At 35.3% G+C, this 21,704-nt stretch overlaps 1 protein-coding gene across 1 annotated transcript in view; it reads left to right on the top strand.

Moving 5' to 3' along the window:
• The first annotated feature begins 2,809 nt into the window (after positions 1-2,809).
• Positions 2,810-21,704, top strand: part of LOC116174497 (adenylate cyclase type 2-like) — a 71,786-nt gene continuing 52,891 nt past the window's right edge. The window contains exons 1-4 of the mRNA XM_031492431.1: positions 2,810-2,916; positions 2,979-3,356; positions 7,005-7,212; positions 14,294-14,629. Coding sequence (XP_031348291.1) covers positions 2,810-2,916; positions 2,979-3,356; positions 7,005-7,212; positions 14,294-14,629 — 1,029 coding nt within the window. The remainder of the gene's footprint in view (positions 2,917-2,978; positions 3,357-7,004; positions 7,213-14,293; positions 14,630-21,704) is intronic.

Here is a 21,704-nt window from a genome sequence, read left to right on the forward strand (position 1 = left end):
CCAATGCTCTGATCCTTATCTATTAGAATGACACAGAGGGCAGAGATTTGTTGCTGCTTAAAAATTATTTCTGCACTAATGCTATTTTGTTAAATTTTTAATGTCAAACAAAATGTGAGCATAAAGTGGAATAAAGAATATACTTTTATGATTTTGTTTTCTACATAAAGATCGCGAACATTGGAAATAACACATTCAATTTTGCATATTTCAGACCTCTTTAGCATGCTACGCCCAACTGAAAAAATGAGATTTTCTAATTAATTAAGGAGATAGAAAAGCTTTGGTGTAATTTTTTATTATACCATGGGTGTAATTATTTAGACTGCAACCGTTACAAAATGGAAACTGGTGCTCAATTTTAGGGTAAGAATTCCCCAAAGTTTTAATGAAAATTCAATGTCTTTAACGATCAATTTTAGTTACGACATTGAAGTTTACTAGGAAACAAAATTGAAAGACGTTCTGGAAATATTCCTTTATATCGTTACAATTCGTGAAGTAATGTACGTGCCATGTGTATCTTACAAAGGTAACAACTCCGTATAAAATTTACTCCAAAAATGCACGATCCAGTTCTTGAAATCGCACAAAGAATCTCTTCAGATATGCAGAATAAGGTCTGCTCTTATAACTCGGTAAAAATTCAATTTCAACGCACTAACATTGGTGCACAATGGTTCACAAAAAACCTCTCTAACAGTAGAAACAACTGACCCAAGTAGACTACATGATCGCTCGCAAATTCCTCTTCAACTCTCACCCCGTAAAAATACCGAAACGAGCCCTATTTCTGCAAAAAAAAACAATCGCGAGTAGGGTACCCTTTTAAACGAATAGTAAACCTGCATTTTTGTCACGTGGTCGGATTTTCATAGAATGAACCGAAACCTTTAGGTCCGAAGAAATCGTAGCAACCACGCTCGCTTGTTGCAATACGTTTCTTGATATAGCTCGTTATTTCCAGACATATCTTTGTTCAAGTTCACTGTGAAGCGGTAATAATAATAGTAATAATAATAATGCCTTTATTGAGCTACACCTTACCCGAAAAAAAATGTGTTTTTATTACCAACTACTCACTTCTCACAGAGCGGAGTTCAGATTGTAACAAAAATTATTACTTCCTGCTCTTCCACTCAACCCAAAATTGAAAGTTGAAATGATAATACCATTTAAAAATTTATACGTGATTCTATCATATTTCCTTTTGCCGAAAATTAATCGCATACATCCATTCTGCACCTTTTTTTTTTCATCATTAGTATCTAGACAAGTATTATAAAGTATATCACAATAATTCAACTTAGAAAGGACTAGAGATTTACAAAGAAGAGTTTTTATGTTTATATTTAAAGAGTGTCTAATAGAGTAAATCTTTTTAAGATTGCCGTAAGCTTTTTGGAGACAAATAGAAATATGGTTTTTAAAACGCAATTTATTATCAAGATATAGACCTAGATTAGTTACAACATATTTAAAAGTAATCGCTTCATTCCTAATATTAATATTGATTTGGGACATTAGCATTTCCCGCTGATTTGCGCCGCTGAACAATATTGCAGTAGATTTGCTTGAATTTAAATGTAGAGAGTGAGATTGAAATGTGTTTTGCAAAGCATGTAGGTCTGCGTTTATGCGTTTACAAGCGTTACTTACATCTGCAGCTGGAAATGAATAGTAAATCTGCGTATCATCAGAATAAGAATGTAATGTGGTATATTGGAGACAATTTACTGTGGTGCATGTGTAAATAAGAAACAATAATGGTCCAAGAATGGACCCTTGTGGTACTCCCCGGGTAACACTTTTAAAAGTCGATATTTTAACTGCTTGCTTCCTGTTGGAAAGATAACTGTCAATTAAGGCTATGGCTCCCGGACTGAAACTTACGTAATGTAAAATAGCTAGAAGCATGGCATGATCTAACGTATCAAATGCTTTAGAGAGATCTAGCAAAACAAGAATAGTTGCTTTACCCTGGTCCAGTGTGGAAATTATATCGTCTACAATTTTTAAAAGAGCAGTGCAACAACTGTGCATAGATCTGAATCCAGATTGGACATCCGGGATTAACTTATTTAAGGACAAATGGGTTCTAATTTGTTTCTCAATTACTTTTTCTAAGGTTTTTGATAAAGTTGGTAGCATACTGATTGGACGAAAATCATTTAGATTAGATGGAGAATTCAATAGCATATTTGGTATATGTGTACATTTTCCTATGCTTACCAAAGTATAAATTGGGAAAAAATTTTGACTGTATACATGAGTGGAATACACTAATTATTTTATAACCAATGTGTTATAGAATAGGTAACAAAAAAACATTGGAATTTAAGCGGACTCGGGTTTTAAAAATCACCTGGTATTAGGAGGGTTAATCGGAGGTAAGTAATAAATAAAATATACAAGTTTGATTGAAAGTTTAGACAATTTCAGCTGCTTGCACCTTTCTGAAAGTAAAAGTATACAAAAAAAATCTGTAGATGAGCGTCGACATTTAATAAATTTCAAAAGTGGGCATTTCTTTAAGGTAAAAGACTTTCAATCACTTGGACTGTGTTTAAGGTAAAAATATACAAAAAAAAAACCTATCGACACTGTAAAAATTTAGAACAATCCAACCGCGTGTACTTTCTTAATGCATGTGACGTAAGCTTCTTGTTTGGATTAGTTTTTCAATTTTCGCGCAAAAATAAGTAAAGTATAATTTTTAAATCCTATACATTCTGGGGTCCCTCAGGGAAGTGTGCTCGGCCCGCTCCTTTACCTATTATATACTGCCGACTTACCCGTCTTGCATAACATGACAGTTGCGGCATTTGCGGATGACGTTGCTATTCTCTCCTCTGACCACGATCCGGTTACCTCCTCCGTAAACATGCAATCCCAACTCAACATGCTCAGTGAATGGTATTCCAAATGGCGAATCAAGATTTATTTATTATCCCTCTCTTGTTTTGGGCCCTCAACAGGCAGAATCAAGCCAAATCAGTTCAAGTCACTTTTACCCAACGCAAAGAAATCTGTCCGGCCGTATCAAACAACGGTTCTCCCATACCTGTAAACACTGTAGTAAAATACTTAGGACTCCATTTAGACCAACGACTGACGTGGCAGAAACACATCCAAACGAAAAGGAAGCAGTTGGATCACAAAGTCAAACAAATGTACTGGCTCATGGGACGCAAATCTAAACTTTCTCTCAGAAATAAACTCCTGCTGTACAAAACCATGGTGAAACCCATCTGGTCTTACGGTATCCAGCTTTGGGGCTGTGCCAAACCCACTCATTTAAAACCAATCCAAGCGTTCCAAAACAAAACACTCCGAGCAATCGTTAACGCTCCATGGTACGTTAGCAACTTCATACTCCATCAAGACCTTCAAATTCCATATGTCACGGACGTGATCACCACTGTCTCTGCCGCTTACCAACAACGAATTACAGGTAATCCAAACGTCCTCATAGAAATCCTCTTCAGGGATGGACCACCCATCAGAAGATTAAACAAAACCTGGCCTGCTGGTCTACCCCCGTAACACTAAGTGAACTATAAGGTGAATTGTCAGTGGACACTTCCCCTTCCAAGTCAAAGTCATACATCACATTTACTTAATACTCTAAATGAAGTAGATTGTAAATTTGCAATAAAGATATAAAAAAAAGCTGTAAAAAATATTAAGGTTCTGAAGTGTATCTGGATGATTGGAGTCAATGGAATATGTGTCTTTTTTACGCAGGGGTTTTCAATGAGCATTTGTTCTTTAATTGTTTTTGTCGTCTAGATTGCGAGCCCAGAGATAGAATTGCAGTCGGTTTAATACGTACCTATATGGAGTAACATTTCTTCTAAAGTAGCCGTGAAAATCTTTGATTCAGCTTATTTTGAAATGACTAACAGCCGTGTAGGTTTGGTAGGAAAAAAGACACTAACCAATAGAAAATGTACACGTCGCCATTTTAAAGAAAATTCGCTATTGTGAGCGTTCAGAGTTGAATGAAGAGATAGATGAAATCTCTTAGCCATCGGGGAGAGATTGCAAGATTTTAATTAAAAGAGAAATTAGAATTTGTGCGTTGTGAAAAATTGGAATTAGTTGTGTTTCTTGAACGATTGTTTCGAATCATAACGGTGGTTCAGGAAAATTGAAAGTCACCGTGAACAAATTTTATGTCGAGCTAGCGGCCGGAGCAATTACGTTTTTAATATACTTACACCAAAGGATAACTATTACGTGATCAAACGAAGAGGAAATTTATAAATTGTGTGCTACGTGTAGAGTAAATGTACTTTTTTTCGAAGGCAAAAGTAAATGTGTTGGTCGAACAAATTCCGTAGGATTCGTGGTAACGTTTAATTAAATAGTATATGAAAGAGGCGAAATTGTAGCTAAAACTATCGATAAATAAACTTAGTTCAATCGGTCTCACTGTGGCAACCGTCTTTGAAATCATTATTTTGTGGCTGTGCTCATTAAGGATTTTCTCCAATTATACTAAACTGCAATACACGTTCCTTAAACTGAGTGTATGAAAATCATCGTCTCAGAAACTATTGCCACGCACAAGTAAAGGCAAACGTCGTAATCTAGCTCATTATAATTAGGAAAAAAATTCTGTAGTCCAGGGTTAGTTCCATTTATTTTTCAAAGTAAACTTTGAATACCTCTAAAATCTAATGTAGAAAGAATTTGTACAACGTAGAATTTGATTTAATTGGTCTTAAAGGATTCAATCAATTTGGAATTTCTGATAACTATGTGGAGTAATCGTGGAAGCTTTAAGACAGCTTCCAGACTGTAACGCTTTTGAACAATTTCCACTAAATTAAAAAAGGATATGTGACGTTATTTATAGCATACCGACATTTGCCAGGGAGCCATGTTCATAATAGTTGATAAAGTTCCCGATATGAAGGTGTATGAATTACATCCCAGCATAGAAATTCCGCTATACAAAGTTACGAAACTACATTTCGTTTAATAAACGGAGTTATAAGCGGGATGTGCAAGTAAGCTGCATTCATATACACTGCACAGACTGAAATCTTAACATAGAAAGATGCCGACTAACATTAATGTTTAGAGAAAGGACAATTAACAGCCACAGAACGTGTTTTTGGTAAATTTAGGGACAATGTATGAACAAGGCGTTAATTTCGAAATTTGATAATCTGTACCGTAGGAGCCGGAGAGATGGTAAATATTCGCATTAAAAGCTTTTGTAAACATTAATTATTAACAGGGGAGATTAGGGGTGTGCCACTAATGACATGTAATTTATTAGATACATTAGAAGTGGATATATTCAAATTAATTTACAGTCACAATAAATGCATATTACGGAAGGTAGATTACACTTTTAAAGGATACACTCTTGAGATATTGGGGATATACCTTTTGATCATTTTAGGGGGAGATTTCTTTCTCTATGTTTTTTGATATCTTTACATTCATTTGGGATTTACCCTTAGATGTATGGGGGGAAAGAAAAAAACAAAATTCCAGAATGTTATTTGCAAAATTTTAAAAGTCAATAGTTTCCGAATTAATTTGGCAGTATATGTATTTTATGGGTAATTCCGGATGCGTCACGATCTGTTAATCATCTGGGAAAGTTACCAGTGCCAGTCTGACGGGCCGTAATCCAATCTTACTGTCTTCTACGTGACTAAAACTAAATGAGATCATACAGCTCCGTGAGAATCGCTAGGCTGCAGTTCTATTGGTGGCTTTAACGCGCGCGTAATTCGTCGGACTAAATAAATCAGATTGACTAATGATTAATGATGGCTGATGATTAATTATTAGCCCCATTTTGGGGCGTGCTGAAACATTAAAAAGGGCGTGGGGACTAAATCAGGTAGGTTCAGAAAGAAGGATTCGGTTGGTGACCACCACAGAGTATAGTGCGTGGTTCAAAATTAAAGTTAATGAGTTACACTTACGTTAAACATTTGATTTATATTTAGCTAACCGAGTCTTTAACAGAGAATTGGGGTTTTTAAAAAATATGTCTTTGTAAATCACATGTTAATAAAAAAATCTTTTGAAAGTATATTTCAAGTGATTTTTTATATTAACAGAATTGTGTTCGTTTCGTATAAAGATAAATTTAATTAATGAGATTTCTAACTGAGTTGAAGAATTGGATTTTAATGTTCAAATGAGTTGGTAAAAAGGGGTCTTATTCAACTTTATATTTATTAAGTCTAGGAGATAGAAGATTGCTTTTTCAACTGCGGGAACATGTTCCAACAATCAAATTTAATCACCTTTTGTTCACTAACGGCAACACAACTAAATTTTCTTTTAGCGAAACAGAATCCAGCCCGTTTAATTAATCTATCCTTGACCGAACGCGACTCCAATTTATGGAATATTTCACACCGAGGTTTCAACGTCCTCTGGTTGCATAATAATTCCCATTATGGTGTTACAGTCTCTGAATATCCTTCTACATTCTTACTTAATAATAATAATAAGTATAAATTGTAGAATGCCTTGCATCAGTCACAATCTGTCGTGTTACCAGATTTCAAAATCTAAAAGTGTTAATATCTACCTGAAGGAGTCATCTAGAGGAAAATCTTTATTGGACTTTTTTGCTCAGAAAATAATGAAGCATCACGTAGTAATTTTACCTATAGAAAGGATACATTCTGTATAATAAGTGCATAAACAAATAAAATAGTTATTTATTTTTCGAAAGAACAAAAATTCTCCTTATGCGATGGTTTTGTCCGTTTGTCCGCATGTCTGCCTGTTTCTCGTCTAACTCGAGAACGAAAAGGGTAAAAACCTTCGCCCATCGATTTTTACGAGTTCAAGGATCAGTGCTATTGAATACGAGCCGGATCAAAAGTCTGGTTTCCGATTACGAGCGGAGTAACTATTGTACCTACCCCTGATACAACCCATGTTTAAAGCGCATCGCAGCCTATTGAAAAGAAAGAAACTATTATACTATTGTTCACTATTGTTATTGTTAACCTTAGTAAAAATCAAGTTACCTGCCTAGTCACCAAATTTGTTCTCGCGAAACCTAATAATTGTGTTTTAATTGCAGTTCAAGGAACGGAATTGGATACAATCTACAAGAAGTACTGCAACCGACTGAAACACGCATTGTTTGTGGCTTGTTTGTGCGTCGCAATCGCCGGGTGTCTTTTACTACTAATTACAACATGTATTCTACATTCAGAGGTAAGATGTAAAACAACTTATCTTACAAAATTCCTGCCAGTCTGCAGCCCACAATGAAAATAAATGCGCTTTCCTGTTTGAACACAAAGGTATTTGATAGCTGCCTTTGTAAGTGTCGGATTTGGTTACCAACCAAGCGAGTTTGTCCACTTGTTCATTATTTCGTAACCCTATATGTGATTTTACATAAATAAAATAGATGTTATGTCAATTCTTGCATATAATAACAAAAACGCTTTTTCATGTTTAATAGAATTTTTAGCAGATGGAAATATAACTTTGTAAATAAAAATAAAATAAAATAAAATAAAATAAAAAATAAAAAATAAAACAAAACTATACATAACGAAGCTGGTTGAATGACCACTGGTCTAGGCCAAAAAAAAAACTTATCTTACTATGTCATTTTGCATTGTCACTATGGTACTAATACGGTTTTTACTAACGACAGTAACAACTAGCCTAACCTATAACTTTTCCTGGAGTCTGTAAAACCGCTACCATTTTATATATTGCTAAATCTATAATGACTCCTGTCATCACTTACAGATTGACATTAGTCAACAGTTCTATATAACAATTGAAATTTTATATTAAAATACGATTTCGGGTAAAATTGACAAAACTCGTCAGTAAAATTACATTACCGGACTCGGAAATTAAAGTACTCGGCCCTAAAGAGGCCTCGTACTTCAATATTTGCTCGCCAGCAATGTGTCAGTTTCCTGACTTTTATGTAAATGACTTCATGTCCATGGGTTATAAACAACTTAACATTTTTTATTCGGCAATTTGCGTAATATTAATCCTTTCATTTATAATACCTTTTTTTAGTGTACTAAATATCTTTAGGTTGTTAGAAGTATAGTTGTATCATTCAGGAGAAAATTAGTGAAAAATAAACAGTACCGTTAAATCCATCCATTAGTGAAATGTTATATACAAGATCTAACCTGCTGCAATATCAAAATTTAAATTTTATTAACTTATTTATCATCTGAGACAATTTATACTCGTACAATACGATGATGTGCAAGGTTTACTCTTTGCAACGAACTACGTCGGAAAATAATAAATAATTCGTATGTTGACTTGAACATCGGGGCAGAACGAATAACTTTTTCTGATATGCCGACGTACATAAGGAACGTAAACATAATAGGAAAACAAATAAAAGCTAAATACTTGCATTGAAAGAAGCACCTGCAATTGAACCGTAGGCATGACATCAATATCATTAAACACATTTGATCTTCTCTGTCGTTATTTAATTTAGCAATAATTAATGACCGAATAACCAACATTTTAGGGTGTTAAACTTTTACTTGTAGTAGAAAAGGTTATCCTTTCGATACAAGTGTGACAATAATTGTAAGAACCTTAATAATTCGGAAAAGGTGGTGACCCCTCAGGAGTATTTCGGCAGTTGCACAGGGTTATTTCGGTAGTTGGTCCGCCATCTTGGTTTCCATTTTGAATCCACCATCTTGGATGCTACTTTGGCAAGGTGGAGGATTGCTGGAGAACAATTTTATGGTTAGAGGTTATTATCTATTTCGAAGAACACAGAAGCTCAAACGTGTAAACAGGTAAACAGAGTAATCTAGAAAAGAATACGATGAGAGGTTAGGAAAAAACTATGAGAGAACGATGACAGAAGATAAACCGTTGCTACTGGACGTACACGCAGTCACCGTGCTTTAGTTTTTAAAATTTGTTAAATGTTCCCAAAAAAAAATTTCTTGATAGCACTATAGAACCTGGCTACTTTAAGTGTAAGGGAAATAACCACAAATACACTCGTCCATCACAAGCGGATTTCCAACAGATTCATATTGACAGCTTTTTCATTTAAATACGTATAGCGCCCACAACAAAATATTACCAGCCCCGATTTCCTAAACATTTACACATAAATGAAATAGTGACAAACAAAATGACGTCTCTAAAATTACTTTCTCCGGGTAAAGGGAAATTTCGGAATAAATTTTCTTCGCCCTCTCACGTGAACCACTGCACAATATTCTTTTAATATCCCTCTTTACCTTGGCTTCTGGATGAATTAAATTTTATTGTCAGATTTATGCCCTTCAAGTTTTTAGACCTAATGCCTCTTAAACAGTTTCAAGTGTTATTAAAAAGTTTTAATTCGCGATTATGTCGTACTTTAACGAGGGTAAATGTCATCTAATATTGGACGAGATTGCGTTTGTAATTCAAACGCGTAAAATGTACAAAGCGAGTGAGTGATAATGAAAGTTAATTGATTGAAAAGAGCTGTATCGGTAGGTACTGTAAACACGAAAAGTTGCATGCCAGCTTAATGGTTTTTAAATGTGCTCTATTGAACGTAAAAACGTACTTCTGCGTTTGTAATTTAGTTTTTACATGATTATTAAAATATATGCCCCGTTTTGAGAACAATCGATTACCTATTTGTATAACAGTGCCAGCAGACTAAACGCCTCTGTATACAATTAAGTGCCACTAGGTATGAAGAATCAAGATTGGTGACATATTTTTTTGTCATTAATAATAAGTGTCTTTATTTTAATTAGTTTTTGATATACATGATTAACTGCAAAATAAAGAGGCGAAGTTCAGCACACGTTAACGTTAACCTCAGCGAGCGAAAGGTGGAATGGATGTTTTTTTTAAAATTAACCTGAAAACATATAACATTCAATACTCACAATATTAGTGATGTGGATTGTAAAATAACGATTTGTAAGTTACATAAAAAACGGTTATATTACGCGTAACTTACAAGAGGCCGGTTTTTTAATGTAATTTATGTCTTTTATGAAACTTACGTAACTTACGTTTTTAATTTAAAAAACCGTAATTTTTGTAAGTTACATAAAATTTAATGTAATACCTATTTGATACATTTTGATCGGTACTACCACAGACCATCAACGGTACTACCAACGTAAACGGTTCACCGTTGAATTTAGTTTGTTTTAATTAAGATGATACAGCCTCTAATTCGCGATCTGGAGCTTCTTCCTCCAAACGACGCGTGATGGCGAAATACCTACTGCTTGGTTATTTTATTTAATACACCAAAATATATAATTCAACAAGTGTTTTTATTTTCAAACACTCACAAAATTCAAAAAGGTTTATACAATATTGAAAAAAAAACATAAAAAACATAAATAACAGGTAATTTTACAAAAATATTTGTAAATTACATAAAAAACATAAATTACTGGTAATTTTACTATAAAATTACGGTTTTCTTTTAAAAATGGTAAGTTACATAAATTACAAAAATTACAAAAAACATAAACAATTGGTAATTTTACACGTAATATTACGCACTTTAAAAAAAACGTGTAATTTAAAATCACTAGTTTCTAGTCTATAACTTTTGATTGAGAAGTCTGATCGAAAAAGTACGAATTGATTTGGATTCTACGCACCTAAATTAATAAGAAAAAGTGTTTTCCCGAGAAATTTTGGTGTAGTCGATTTTTGGTAAAAAAAGGACTGCCTTTTTTTGAGCCCCGAAAAAAAATTGTCTCAGATCGACCCGGAAAAAAAATTTTCTCATAGAATGTGGCCTGTACAATCCATAATTTCAAACAGTTCCAAGATTGGGCTACTAATTCAAAAGTTACGGCCCTTTTAATTTTCTTTCGAAATTGGTTTCTAGTCCATAACTTTTGATTGAGAAGTCTAATCGAAAAAGTACGAATTGTTTTAGATTCTACGCCCCAAAATTAATAAGAAAATGTGTTTTCCCGAGAAATTTTGGTGTAGTCGATTTTTGGTAAAAAAGAAAGGTGCTTTTTTTGAGGCCCGAAAAAAAAATTGTCTCAGATCGACCCGGAAAAAAAAATTTTTTTCGAAATTGGTTTCTACTCACAATATACCTACACACAATATGCGTTCTCAGTCTAGTTCTACCCGTACTCTACATATTAACAGCTGTTCTCCAGGAGGTTGGAGATGATCGCTTTACGGAAGGATTGTAAACCAAGCATTTTGAATCTGGCCGTAGTAGAATTCCACAATACAGCAATGTTATATCAGTAGGAATGTTTAAGCTTCTCTATGGCCCGTTAGATATAAAGTCTTGTGAATTTTTTCTTTAAATACCTACAAGTTTTTTTTTTATACTATTGTATAAAGAATACCTTCTAATATGGGGTCCTGTTCACCATCACTACATTCCATATAATTTCTGAGGGTAACCTCCAGGAGGTACCTATCCGTAGCGCATTTTAAGTCTAATTTTATTAAAAAAATGTTTGACTGTATTATTTTTATAACTTTCTTTCTGTTTTTTTTTGTGCTTTGGAAAAATGAACTTTCTTTCTTTCTTTCAATCTCAAGAAAAAGGTAATTTTCATTCTTTCATGTAGTTACCTCATATGATACGCATTGTAATGAACATGTTTGGTAATGGAGGTGCTATTAACGATATTAATATCACTAAAGACAATTAGGGACCGCTTCAATTTTTCAAGTAATCGATGAGTTAAAAAAATATAAACCCTGAGGCGGTGGTTGAAGATCCATCCCGGATATACTATATGGCCTGGCCATTCGAGACTACGATGACCTCACGAACTTGCTCTTGCACCTTTTTCTTCACTTCATGCATTCAGTTCTATCTTTCAGGGCGGCCTTCTGCTTTTTCAAGGTAAAACGATCCTATTTTAAGGTACCTAATGAACATAAAAGGACTCATAGCATGTAGATCGCCGTTATCTTCTGTAACCACTATGAGAAGTCGCTCATTTATGGTGGTAGCAACGCTGGTCAGACAAGTCCTCATCTGATCATAATCAAGTTTTGATCTTCCTAATATCTCCTTGAGGAGGTCCTTTACCAAACAAAATAACCTTTCGCACTAACCCCCAAACCAGGGAGATGCAGGTGACATGAAGGTCCACAGTACCTGTTGTTCACTTCTTCCCAATCGATACTATTAAACAAATTAGCCGCTCCCACGAAATGTGTTCCGTTGTCTGAGAAAATTGTATTGAACGTTCCATACAAGGAAATAAGTGCTTCGGTAGACAAACTGCATACCAGATCTTAATCCACACATCGATAAACTGCACACTTGTGCACGGTCCGGGTTTTTCCTTCCTTCAAATAATTGGGCACTGCAAGATCCACTCCAGTGGTGGTAAACGGATCCCTATCCGATATCTTCCCTTATTTGGTAAGGAAACTGGATCCACTTTTAGTGGTTTAGTACTGAGTGACGAAGGCAGGCCTTGCAGATCCGTATTACTTTTAACACCGCCCTGCTGGAGTTAAATATCCACTATTTTTCCCTCAAGTTGTTAGGAATGAAGTTGACTCCACCGTATCCATGATACAGATGAGTCATAAATTAGAGCTGTGACAAGTGGATGGCTTTTTGGTAACAGTGTTTATTGTAAGCGTTAAGGAAGGTTAGCGATGCACCTAGCCCTTGTTTTCTGTGATCTTCCGTAATGATTTTTGGAATCCCCCTGGCACAAAATTTGTGGTACAATTTCACGAACTCAACTTCGTGGAATTTGTGGGAAATGTTCCTAGAGTTCGGTAATCATGAAACGTTGGTTGTTGGAGTTCATTGTAGCCGATTCCATCCCCTTTTGAGTCTGTGTCGCTATCAGTCCACATTTCAGTTTGACTACCTTCCCAGCTATGGTATGACCACAATTCGTTTGCAAGCTAATGGTTCTTAGATGAGGACGTCTGAAATCATTATTCCTTTTTCTTGGAGTTCATTTAACCAAGGTCCTTCAAGAGCAAAATTAATCCTTGTTCTTTGCCAACAGTTTGAAACCAAAGCGCTTGCTTTTTCTGTGTAAAGGTTTTAGTCATACTACGAACTTATCGTACTTTTCGCGTGACGACATCTTTTCTCCAAAGAGAAATTCTTCTCAAATTTTTACAGCATTTCCTTGCCGTGCTACTCCAGTGGTTATATAATTCTTCCGGTGTCTCCAATTATCCAAACTGAGACTACTTTCTTGGTTTCATACTAACTTTCAAAGTACTTAGGAGAATACTACAAGCGCACTGATTATAGAGATTCTGATGTACTTGACATCCTCTTCCTTCGATGACTTCTGCTTATTTTTTGAGTCAGTACATAATTTGATAATGACTGGGACTTTCTTCTTGCATTTCTAGAGGAGTGACCAATTTTCAAGCACCGGAAGCAAGCAATTTTCTCTACTTTCTGCCTATCTTCATAGGTCATTAATTTCGCTTTCCAACATTTAGCAGAGTCGTGATTTTTGTTTAAAAAATGCCGAAGTTCTTCCCCACTCATTTGATAACAATTCAGAAGCTGTGGGAGCGTTATCTTCTTGAATATTGCTTTTATTCTGGCATTCTCCCCTCCTACCATTACATTTTAATTGTTGTTGTGGTGGTGTAGTTGACTGAATGCCTTCACGTGCAAGGGAAGGTAGCATTTCATTTTTCACTTCCTGTCGCATGAAGTCTCTCAACTCGACTCTTGTGGCACCAATTAACATGGAAGTGCAAGGAAAAATGAAATCTCACATGTAGGTACATTAAGTAAACTTATTACCACTGAAAGAGGGAAGTATATAATTATGATTGTTTTAACGTCAGCCTGAAGTGCCTTTCGCGAAGTTACGTTTGGTTTGTGAAAATCGAACAACAAATAATGGGGATGTGCGCGACATTCGGTACAAGATTGCTTTGTTTGTCACTGGTTCAAGTGTATTCAGAGCATCTCTAGCGATAAATATCATCTTTTGAATATATTCATCCATGTCATGGAAGGGCGTTTATAAAATATTGAAGGACTTCGAGGTGCCTTTTCCTAACAAACAGATTCTTATATAAAACATTGATAGATTGCCCTTTCTGTTAGCACAAATCGCCCTAGAATTATATGAAGTTTATTTCCCGTGTTTAACTTCACATTCTCTTTCAAAGCTAACAACCGCGCTATCTCTAAAGCTCATAAACGTCCCACAATAAGCTATGCAGTAAGTCAATTCATTCCTTTTTGTTAGAAGGGGGAATTTGTGAAAAAGGAACGCGCTTTCAAATTAAAAGGCCGAAACGCTCACGAACTGTTTTATTGCAGGACATTCAAGACCATCTGCTTCCAGTGGTGACACTATCCTTGGTGACCATTGCCCTAATGCTGATATTCGTGGGATCGCAGCTTCCGCCAATGCTGGAGTCGAAAATATGGTCGCTGGTGGCGTCGCTGATCGTCACGGGAGCGGTGACAACCGCGGCTCTGCTACTCGCTGGAATATACGCACCCCTGCCGCTTTTCGCCCTGCTCCTAGCGTTGCACACGATGCTACCGCTGTCGAAACTGATCGCAATAGCGTTGGCGGCAATCGTCACGGTAGCTCATTTGGCGATTGCAATAGCGCGCAGGTTGAATAATTCCGACTCGTCGTTTGAGCAGGTGAGTAGGGTGCACATTTAGGTTTCTAGGGCAGAGCCCGAAGGTTAAACGAAAAGTTTGTAAACTACAAGAATGCGTATAGGCTGAGCGTGGCTTTGAAAAGTGAACATTACATTTTAACAGACGTTCCTTTAGTACTTTATTTTTATATAAAACACACCCTACGGCAACAAACAGAACAAATTCCACACAAATGCTTGGCATAGTCTTTGAGGAAATTGCAACAGTTCAAAGTTAACGCAGCTTCGTTATTTCATACCAGTCTTTTGGCAAGAATTTATTTTATACAGACAGGAAGCCGAATGATTTAAGGGTAGTAAGCAGATCAGTAAAATAAAAAAAAGCAAATGTTTGCCTTTCGCCGTCGGCGGGGTGGACGTCAAGGTATAGGTGAACTAGGTGACTTTGAAGATACAGTTGGGAATTGAATTATTTGTCTTGAGAACTACATCGGCGACCGCAAGAGATGTTTTTGCGATGATTCGAAACAATTTTTCAAGAAACACAACTAATTCCAATTTCTTACACCGAACTAATTCTAATTTCCCTTTTAATTAAAATCATGCCCCGATGGCTGTGAGATTTTATCTATATCTTAATTCAATTCTGAACGACTCCCTTTACGCGAATTCTCTTTAAAATGGCGACGTGTAAATTTTCTGTCGGTTAGTGTCTTTTTTCCTACCAATCCTACACGGATGTCATTTATTGTTAGTCATTTCAAAATAAACTGAATCAAAGATTTTCACGGCGAGTTTACCTTCACAATGAGCTAAGAAATGTTACTATTAAACCGACTGCAATCCTATCCTTGCGCTCGCTATCTAGATGAAAAAAACAATTAAAGAACAAATAATGCTCATTGAAAACCCCTGCGTAAAAATTACACATATTCCACTGACTCCTCCAATCATCCAGATAAATTTTTTACATTATCACTACTAACATTTTTTTGGAAAGACCTTCCAGAACCTTGGCATTTTTTACAGCTTTAAAATTATACTTCACTTATTTCTGCGAGAAAATTGAAAAATTAAATCCAAAATAGATGCTTCCGACACATGCATTAAAAAAATGTTCTTAATTTTTACACAATCGATAGGTTTTTTTATATTTTTACCTTAAAAACAGTGCAAGTGACTGAAACTTTTTTACCTTAAAGAAATGCCCACTTTTTAAATTTATTAAATGTCCATGCTCATGCATAGAATTTGTTGTGTACTTTTACTTTCAGAAAAGTGCAAGTAGCTGAAATTGTCTAAACATTCATTTAACCTTGTAGATTTTATTTATTACCTTCCATTAACCTTCCTAGTATAAGGTGAATTTTAAAACCCGAGTCCGCTTAGATTCCAGTGTTTTTTTGTTACCTATTCTATAACATTTTAGTTATAAAATAATTAATGTATTCCACTCAGTGCCTAATCATGTATACGTAAATGCGGGTAGTCGATTTAGAGTCAACAATTTTTTTTCTTTTATACTTTGGTAAGCATAGGAAATTGTACACATGTACCGCTTCACAGTGAACTTGAACAAAGATATGTCTGGCGAGAACGAGCTATATCAAGAAATGTATTGCTGAAAAGCGAGCGTGGTTGCCACGATTCCTTTGGACCTAATTGTTTCGGTTCATTCTGTGAAAATCTGAGCACGTGACAAAAATGCAGGTTTACTATTCGTTTAAAAAGGTACGCTAGTCGCGATTGCTTTTTGCAGAAAATAGGACTCATTTCGGTATTTCTACCGAGCGAGATTTCAAGAGGAATTTGCGAGCCATCGTGTCCTCTACTTGGGCGAGTTGTTTCTACTGGTACTGTGCATTAGTGCGTTAAAATTGAATTTTTATCGAGTTATAAGAGCAGATTTTATTCTGAATATCTGGAGAGATTCTTTGTGAGATTACAAGAACTGGACCGTGCATTTTTGGAGTGACTTTTATTCGGAGTTCGTGGTAAGCTTTGTGAGATGTTACACGTGGCACATTACTTCACGAATTGTAACGATATAAAGAAATATTCCCAGAACGTCTTTCAATTTTGTTTCCTAGTAAACTTCAATGTCGTAACTAAAATTGATCGTTAGACATTGAATTTTCATTAACACTTTGGGGAATTCTTACCCTAAAATTGAGCACCAGTTTCCATTTTGTAACCTTTGCAGTCTAAATAATTACACCAAAGCTACTTCCTTAATTAATTAGAAAATCTCATTTTTTCAGTTGGTCGTAGCACGCTAAAGAGGTCTGAAATATGCAAAACATGTCCAGCATACCTACCTATTAAAACTTGAATGTGATATTTTCAACAACGTTCGCGATCTTTATGTAGAAAACAAAATTATAAAAGTATATTATTATTTATTCCACTTTATGCTCACATTTTGTTTGACATTAAAAATTTAAGGGTACATTAGTCTCGCAAAATGCCATTAGTGCCGAAATAATTTTAAAGCAACTACATAAATCTCTCCCGTCTGCGTCATTGTAATAGACTAGATCAGAGAATTGGTACCAGTAAAAATGTAATTACTTGAATATGTCCTGGCCGGAAAATAAAGATAGCTACGCTTGCATGTAGACACACCGTTAGTGTATTGCAGGCAAAAGCACAGATTTAAATAAAACCGTCCGCTTCAACTAACGCAAGTACTCACTATGCAAAAACAAACTCGGTTTATTTATCCTACATAGAATAAACACCGTCAACAAATGATGCGGAGAAAAAGAAAATATACAAGATAAAAATCTAACCCCTCTTTTGAATTTAGCAATCAAATTAGCATTCATCAAACATTCCTGGATTGTGCAATTCATAGATATCGACCCAACATTTTCAAGTATTACATGTCATCAATCTTAGATGGGGTGTTAATTCCCTTACACTTCACATGGACTCGTGCGAACCATCTTGGGTAAATATCAAAATCACAACCTCCAGCGCAATTCAAATAAGAAGAGATGCATTACTTAAGACCCTGCTTAATAGCCAAAATACACATTGTAGCGTTTCAAGTCTTATCTGCTTGAACACTCGTGTCTTATCTTAACTTGCTTTGTTTTTTCGAATATAAGTTCTGTTCTCTTCCCTTTTCTTTTCTGGAGCGGCACGCGTATAAAATCCTATGCAAATTTGTAAATTTGACAATAGTATACAGGGTGTTTTTTTGGGAGCTTTAGTTAAACGTTTCTGGGAAAGTAAAATACGTAGGTTTTTGAAAATTTGTACTTAGGAGTTACTCTGAAGGCCGAATCTATGTAAAATATTTTCAAAATGGCCGCACTTCCGGAAACACCGGAAGTAGATAGTAACTTCGTTATTTTAAATGGCAACCCCTATTTTTTATTGCATTTTTGGATTCTACGTGAAATTTCAGTTCTTTTGATACCCATATGTCGATATCTGCCATTTATGGTTTTTAAGTTATTTTGACTTTAAGAAAAAAAATGGCGGATGCTGATGGTACCTTGATAATTGATTACTTGAAAAAGGTTATAGTCATGACAACCCATTTTTATCAGTGCATAGAGAATGAATAGGGCTTTCTTTTAGTGTACTTAAAAAAAAGTTAAGTTGCGTACAACCACACCTATGGAGATCCAAATTTAAGAAACTTCAAAGTCTATAAACTCAGTTTTTTAAATGGAATGACCATGTTCTTAATATTGCATGAGATAGAGAATCGAAATTGGCATATTTTGATATTACATGTTCCTATAGCTATCTTTAACAGTTTCTGATTTATTCCCATTTCATTGAATTGATCTCGGAATTGATGCCATTTTTTTTCGCATTTTCTTTTTAGTAGTTGGCCATGATTTTATAACAATCGAATTTTAAACAAATCAAGGAATGGATTCTTTAATACCACTGATTCTAGTTCTAGTCTAAATAATTCATTAATAAATAACTCATTTATTAAGGATATAGGACAGAAAATTTTTGAAAAATCTAAACAGAGTCGTTCAACTGAATTTCTTAAACAACGTATAAGTCTACAAATTAAGAGAGGTAATGCGATATCTGTTCTAGCAACAATTCCATACCAAAAATGTTTCAACGAAGTTTTTTATATTTTGCATTGAATTTATTTTGTTAATCTTGCATTTGCAATTCAATTCATTTTCTTAAATATTCTCTTCTAGAGCTTTGTATCACTTGTGCTTCAACGGTTTGTAGTGCATTAGGGGTACAAAATTTCCAAAATTCATACAATTTCGTTCCGGTTTTCGAATGAATGTACGGAAAGCACGCGCCGCGATTCTGCCCATTTCACCATAAATAACAATTAAATTCCAAAATAGGTGAAACCACTGCGAGTCATTTTTCGATTTTTGAAAAACTTATGTTAACCTATAACAGTGGGTGATGGATTAGTGTCACTAGATTTGTTTAAAATTCAATTGTTATAGAATCATGGCCGACTACTAAAAAGAAAAACCTAAAAAAATAGTGTCAATTCAATAAAATGGGAATAAGTCAGAAACTGTTAAAGATAGCTATAGGAACATGTATTGTCAAAATATGCCCATTTCGATTCTCTATCTCATGGAATAGTAAGAACATGGTCATTCCATTTAAAAAAACTGAGTTTTTAGTCTTTGAAGTTTCATAAATTTGGATATCCATAGGGGCGGTCGTACGCAACTTAACTTTTTTTTAAGTGCACTAAAAGAAAGCCCTATTCATTCTCTATGCACTGATAAAAATAGGTTGCCATGACTACAACCGTTTGCAAGTAATCAATTATCAAGGTACCATCTGCATCCGCCATTTCTTTTCTTAAAGTCAAAATAACTTAAAAACCATAAATGGTAGATATCGACATATGGGTATCAATAAAAGTGAAATTTCACGTAGAATCCAAAAATGCAATAAAAAATAGGGGTTGTCATTTAAAATAACGAAGTTACTATCTACTTCCGGTGTTTCCGGAAGTGCGACCATTTTGACAATATTTTACATCGATTCGGCTTTCAGAGTAACTCCTAAGTACAATTTTTCAAAAACCTACCTATTTTACTTTCCCAGAAACTTTTAACTAAAGCTCCCAAAAAAACACCCTGTATTAAGAAGTATGGAGAACGGTAAGGGATTTTTACCGTTCGAAGACAATTGTTTGGAGGAGGAGCGAAGCGACGACTCCAATTATTGTCTGAGAACGGTAACCCTTAACGTTCGACGTGCTTATAACATTTTTTGCGCGATCGAAATTAAAATTATAAATATGCACTAAGAAATTAACGAGCAGAATAAATCCAAATGATCGAAGTGGTATGGTGTACATCACTAGGTAACCAGTTTAATTGTCAAAATTGAAATTAATAATTCCATAAAATTGTGCATGTGTCTGATGTAGTTTGCTAGCTTTGCACTTCCTATATGACTTTATGAGCGATGTATTCGCCGGTGGCCGAATGGTATGTCGAAGATTCTTTACAGAAAAAAATTGTAATTGGAATGTGTTAAGAAAAACGAAAGCATATCTTCAAACACATTGAATTGATCTCTATTGCTTCAGGTTTAAATGAAGAACGTGTTCTTTCTGTATGAAATAACAGCACAAATTGTACGTTTAATGTGACAATAAATAAAGATTAAACTGATGTTGAACTGATTGTTTTAAAAAGGCGTGGTAAGTATTTTTGCTGTTCTGTTTTTAGATCGGTAAGTAATTTTGGCGTCGTCGTAATCATAGCAATTGGTAAATTCTACGTACTGTCATGGAAACACCCATGATAAATTGTCAGAAATGACCGATCACGCAAAAAATCTTTAAAATCAAAAGCGACCACCTTAAACTGCTTGCACTTTCAACTTGACGAACCTTTTTCCGAAATCGGACAACACGCGTTAAACTTATTACACAACTCTGGTTAACCTGCTTCTGCACAAATTTATTACAAAAATCAGTAGTCTTCTAATAAAAAAAATAGGGCTGACTGCCTGAAAATTTAGCGTAAAGAAATGTACCCGCTCTTCCTCAACCGTCGTGAAACGAATCTCGTTTCCGTTGATTCCAATATTTAAAAATGTTTCAAAACCCACGCGTGGGTGTTTCCGCGTAACACAACCGTAAATAATGGGAAACGGGCAAATATAGACCATAGCAGCGCTATTAAATAGCGAAAACTCAAAGTCTCTAGGTGGCCCAGGGGCCGAGATCTCGAAGGAACGACAGACAGACAGAAACGAAATATTGAGCATATAAGCGTTACCGCAACTTCGTTGTATTACGCTAAAAAAACCATCATTTCCACTAACCCCTAACCTCCTTCTTTATGAATTTTTCAACACACCGCCAATCACAATAATTGGACTTGAATCACCCCAGCGACGCCCAATATGTGGTAGAGAGTGGAAGGTGTAAGGAATGGACTCGGAGGGTCAAATACGAATTACAGGGGAGATGACGCGTGATGGGAGGATACTTAGAAGAGAATGGTAAGACTAGGGGATGAAATCTTGCAATCTTATTGTTTCTTGTCCACGGATCTCGGAGTTGTTGTTCGGATGTTGTCCGAAGTAGTGAATCCAGATGTATAGCAACAACAGAGCCCTGAAAAACTGACAAACACATAAGATCACAGAAAGGGAAGACTTACAAGATGGTGGAGACCTTGAAGTAGAGGGTATAAATGCGTAGTCGTGACTAATACATTATATTATCAAATAATTATAAGATCCTGATGTGGGGTAGGTTAGTGGTATGGACACCATCTTACAACTAAGGTGCCGAGTTCGATCCCGGAGGCCATCGACAAACCAACGTTGGTGTTTTTTTTTCTTCCTAGGAATCGACTCAGACTCGTTAAAAATAAGTACCTTGCGTATTTCCACTTCAACGATCTCAAATTGAGGAAAAATCCCAAAATAATTTTCCGCCCGTCATTCAAGTACCTACGATTGGTTGACAATTATTGGACGGTCACCGGAAAACAAAACGAAAGCAATCTCGCACAAAATCAAACATTTTGGGAAAAATTAAGAAGTAACAGACACTAAGAGGAAATGTAGCAAGTCCGGAAAATAAAATAAAATAAAGACGTTATACTTATAGGTCCCTACAAAGGTAA

Source organism: Photinus pyralis, unplaced genomic scaffold, assembly GCF_008802855.1.
Source record: "Photinus pyralis isolate 1611_PpyrPB1 unplaced genomic scaffold, Ppyr1.3 Ppyr1.4_LG6, whole genome shotgun sequence".
Taxonomy (NCBI): domain Eukaryota; kingdom Metazoa; phylum Arthropoda; class Insecta; order Coleoptera; family Lampyridae; genus Photinus; species Photinus pyralis.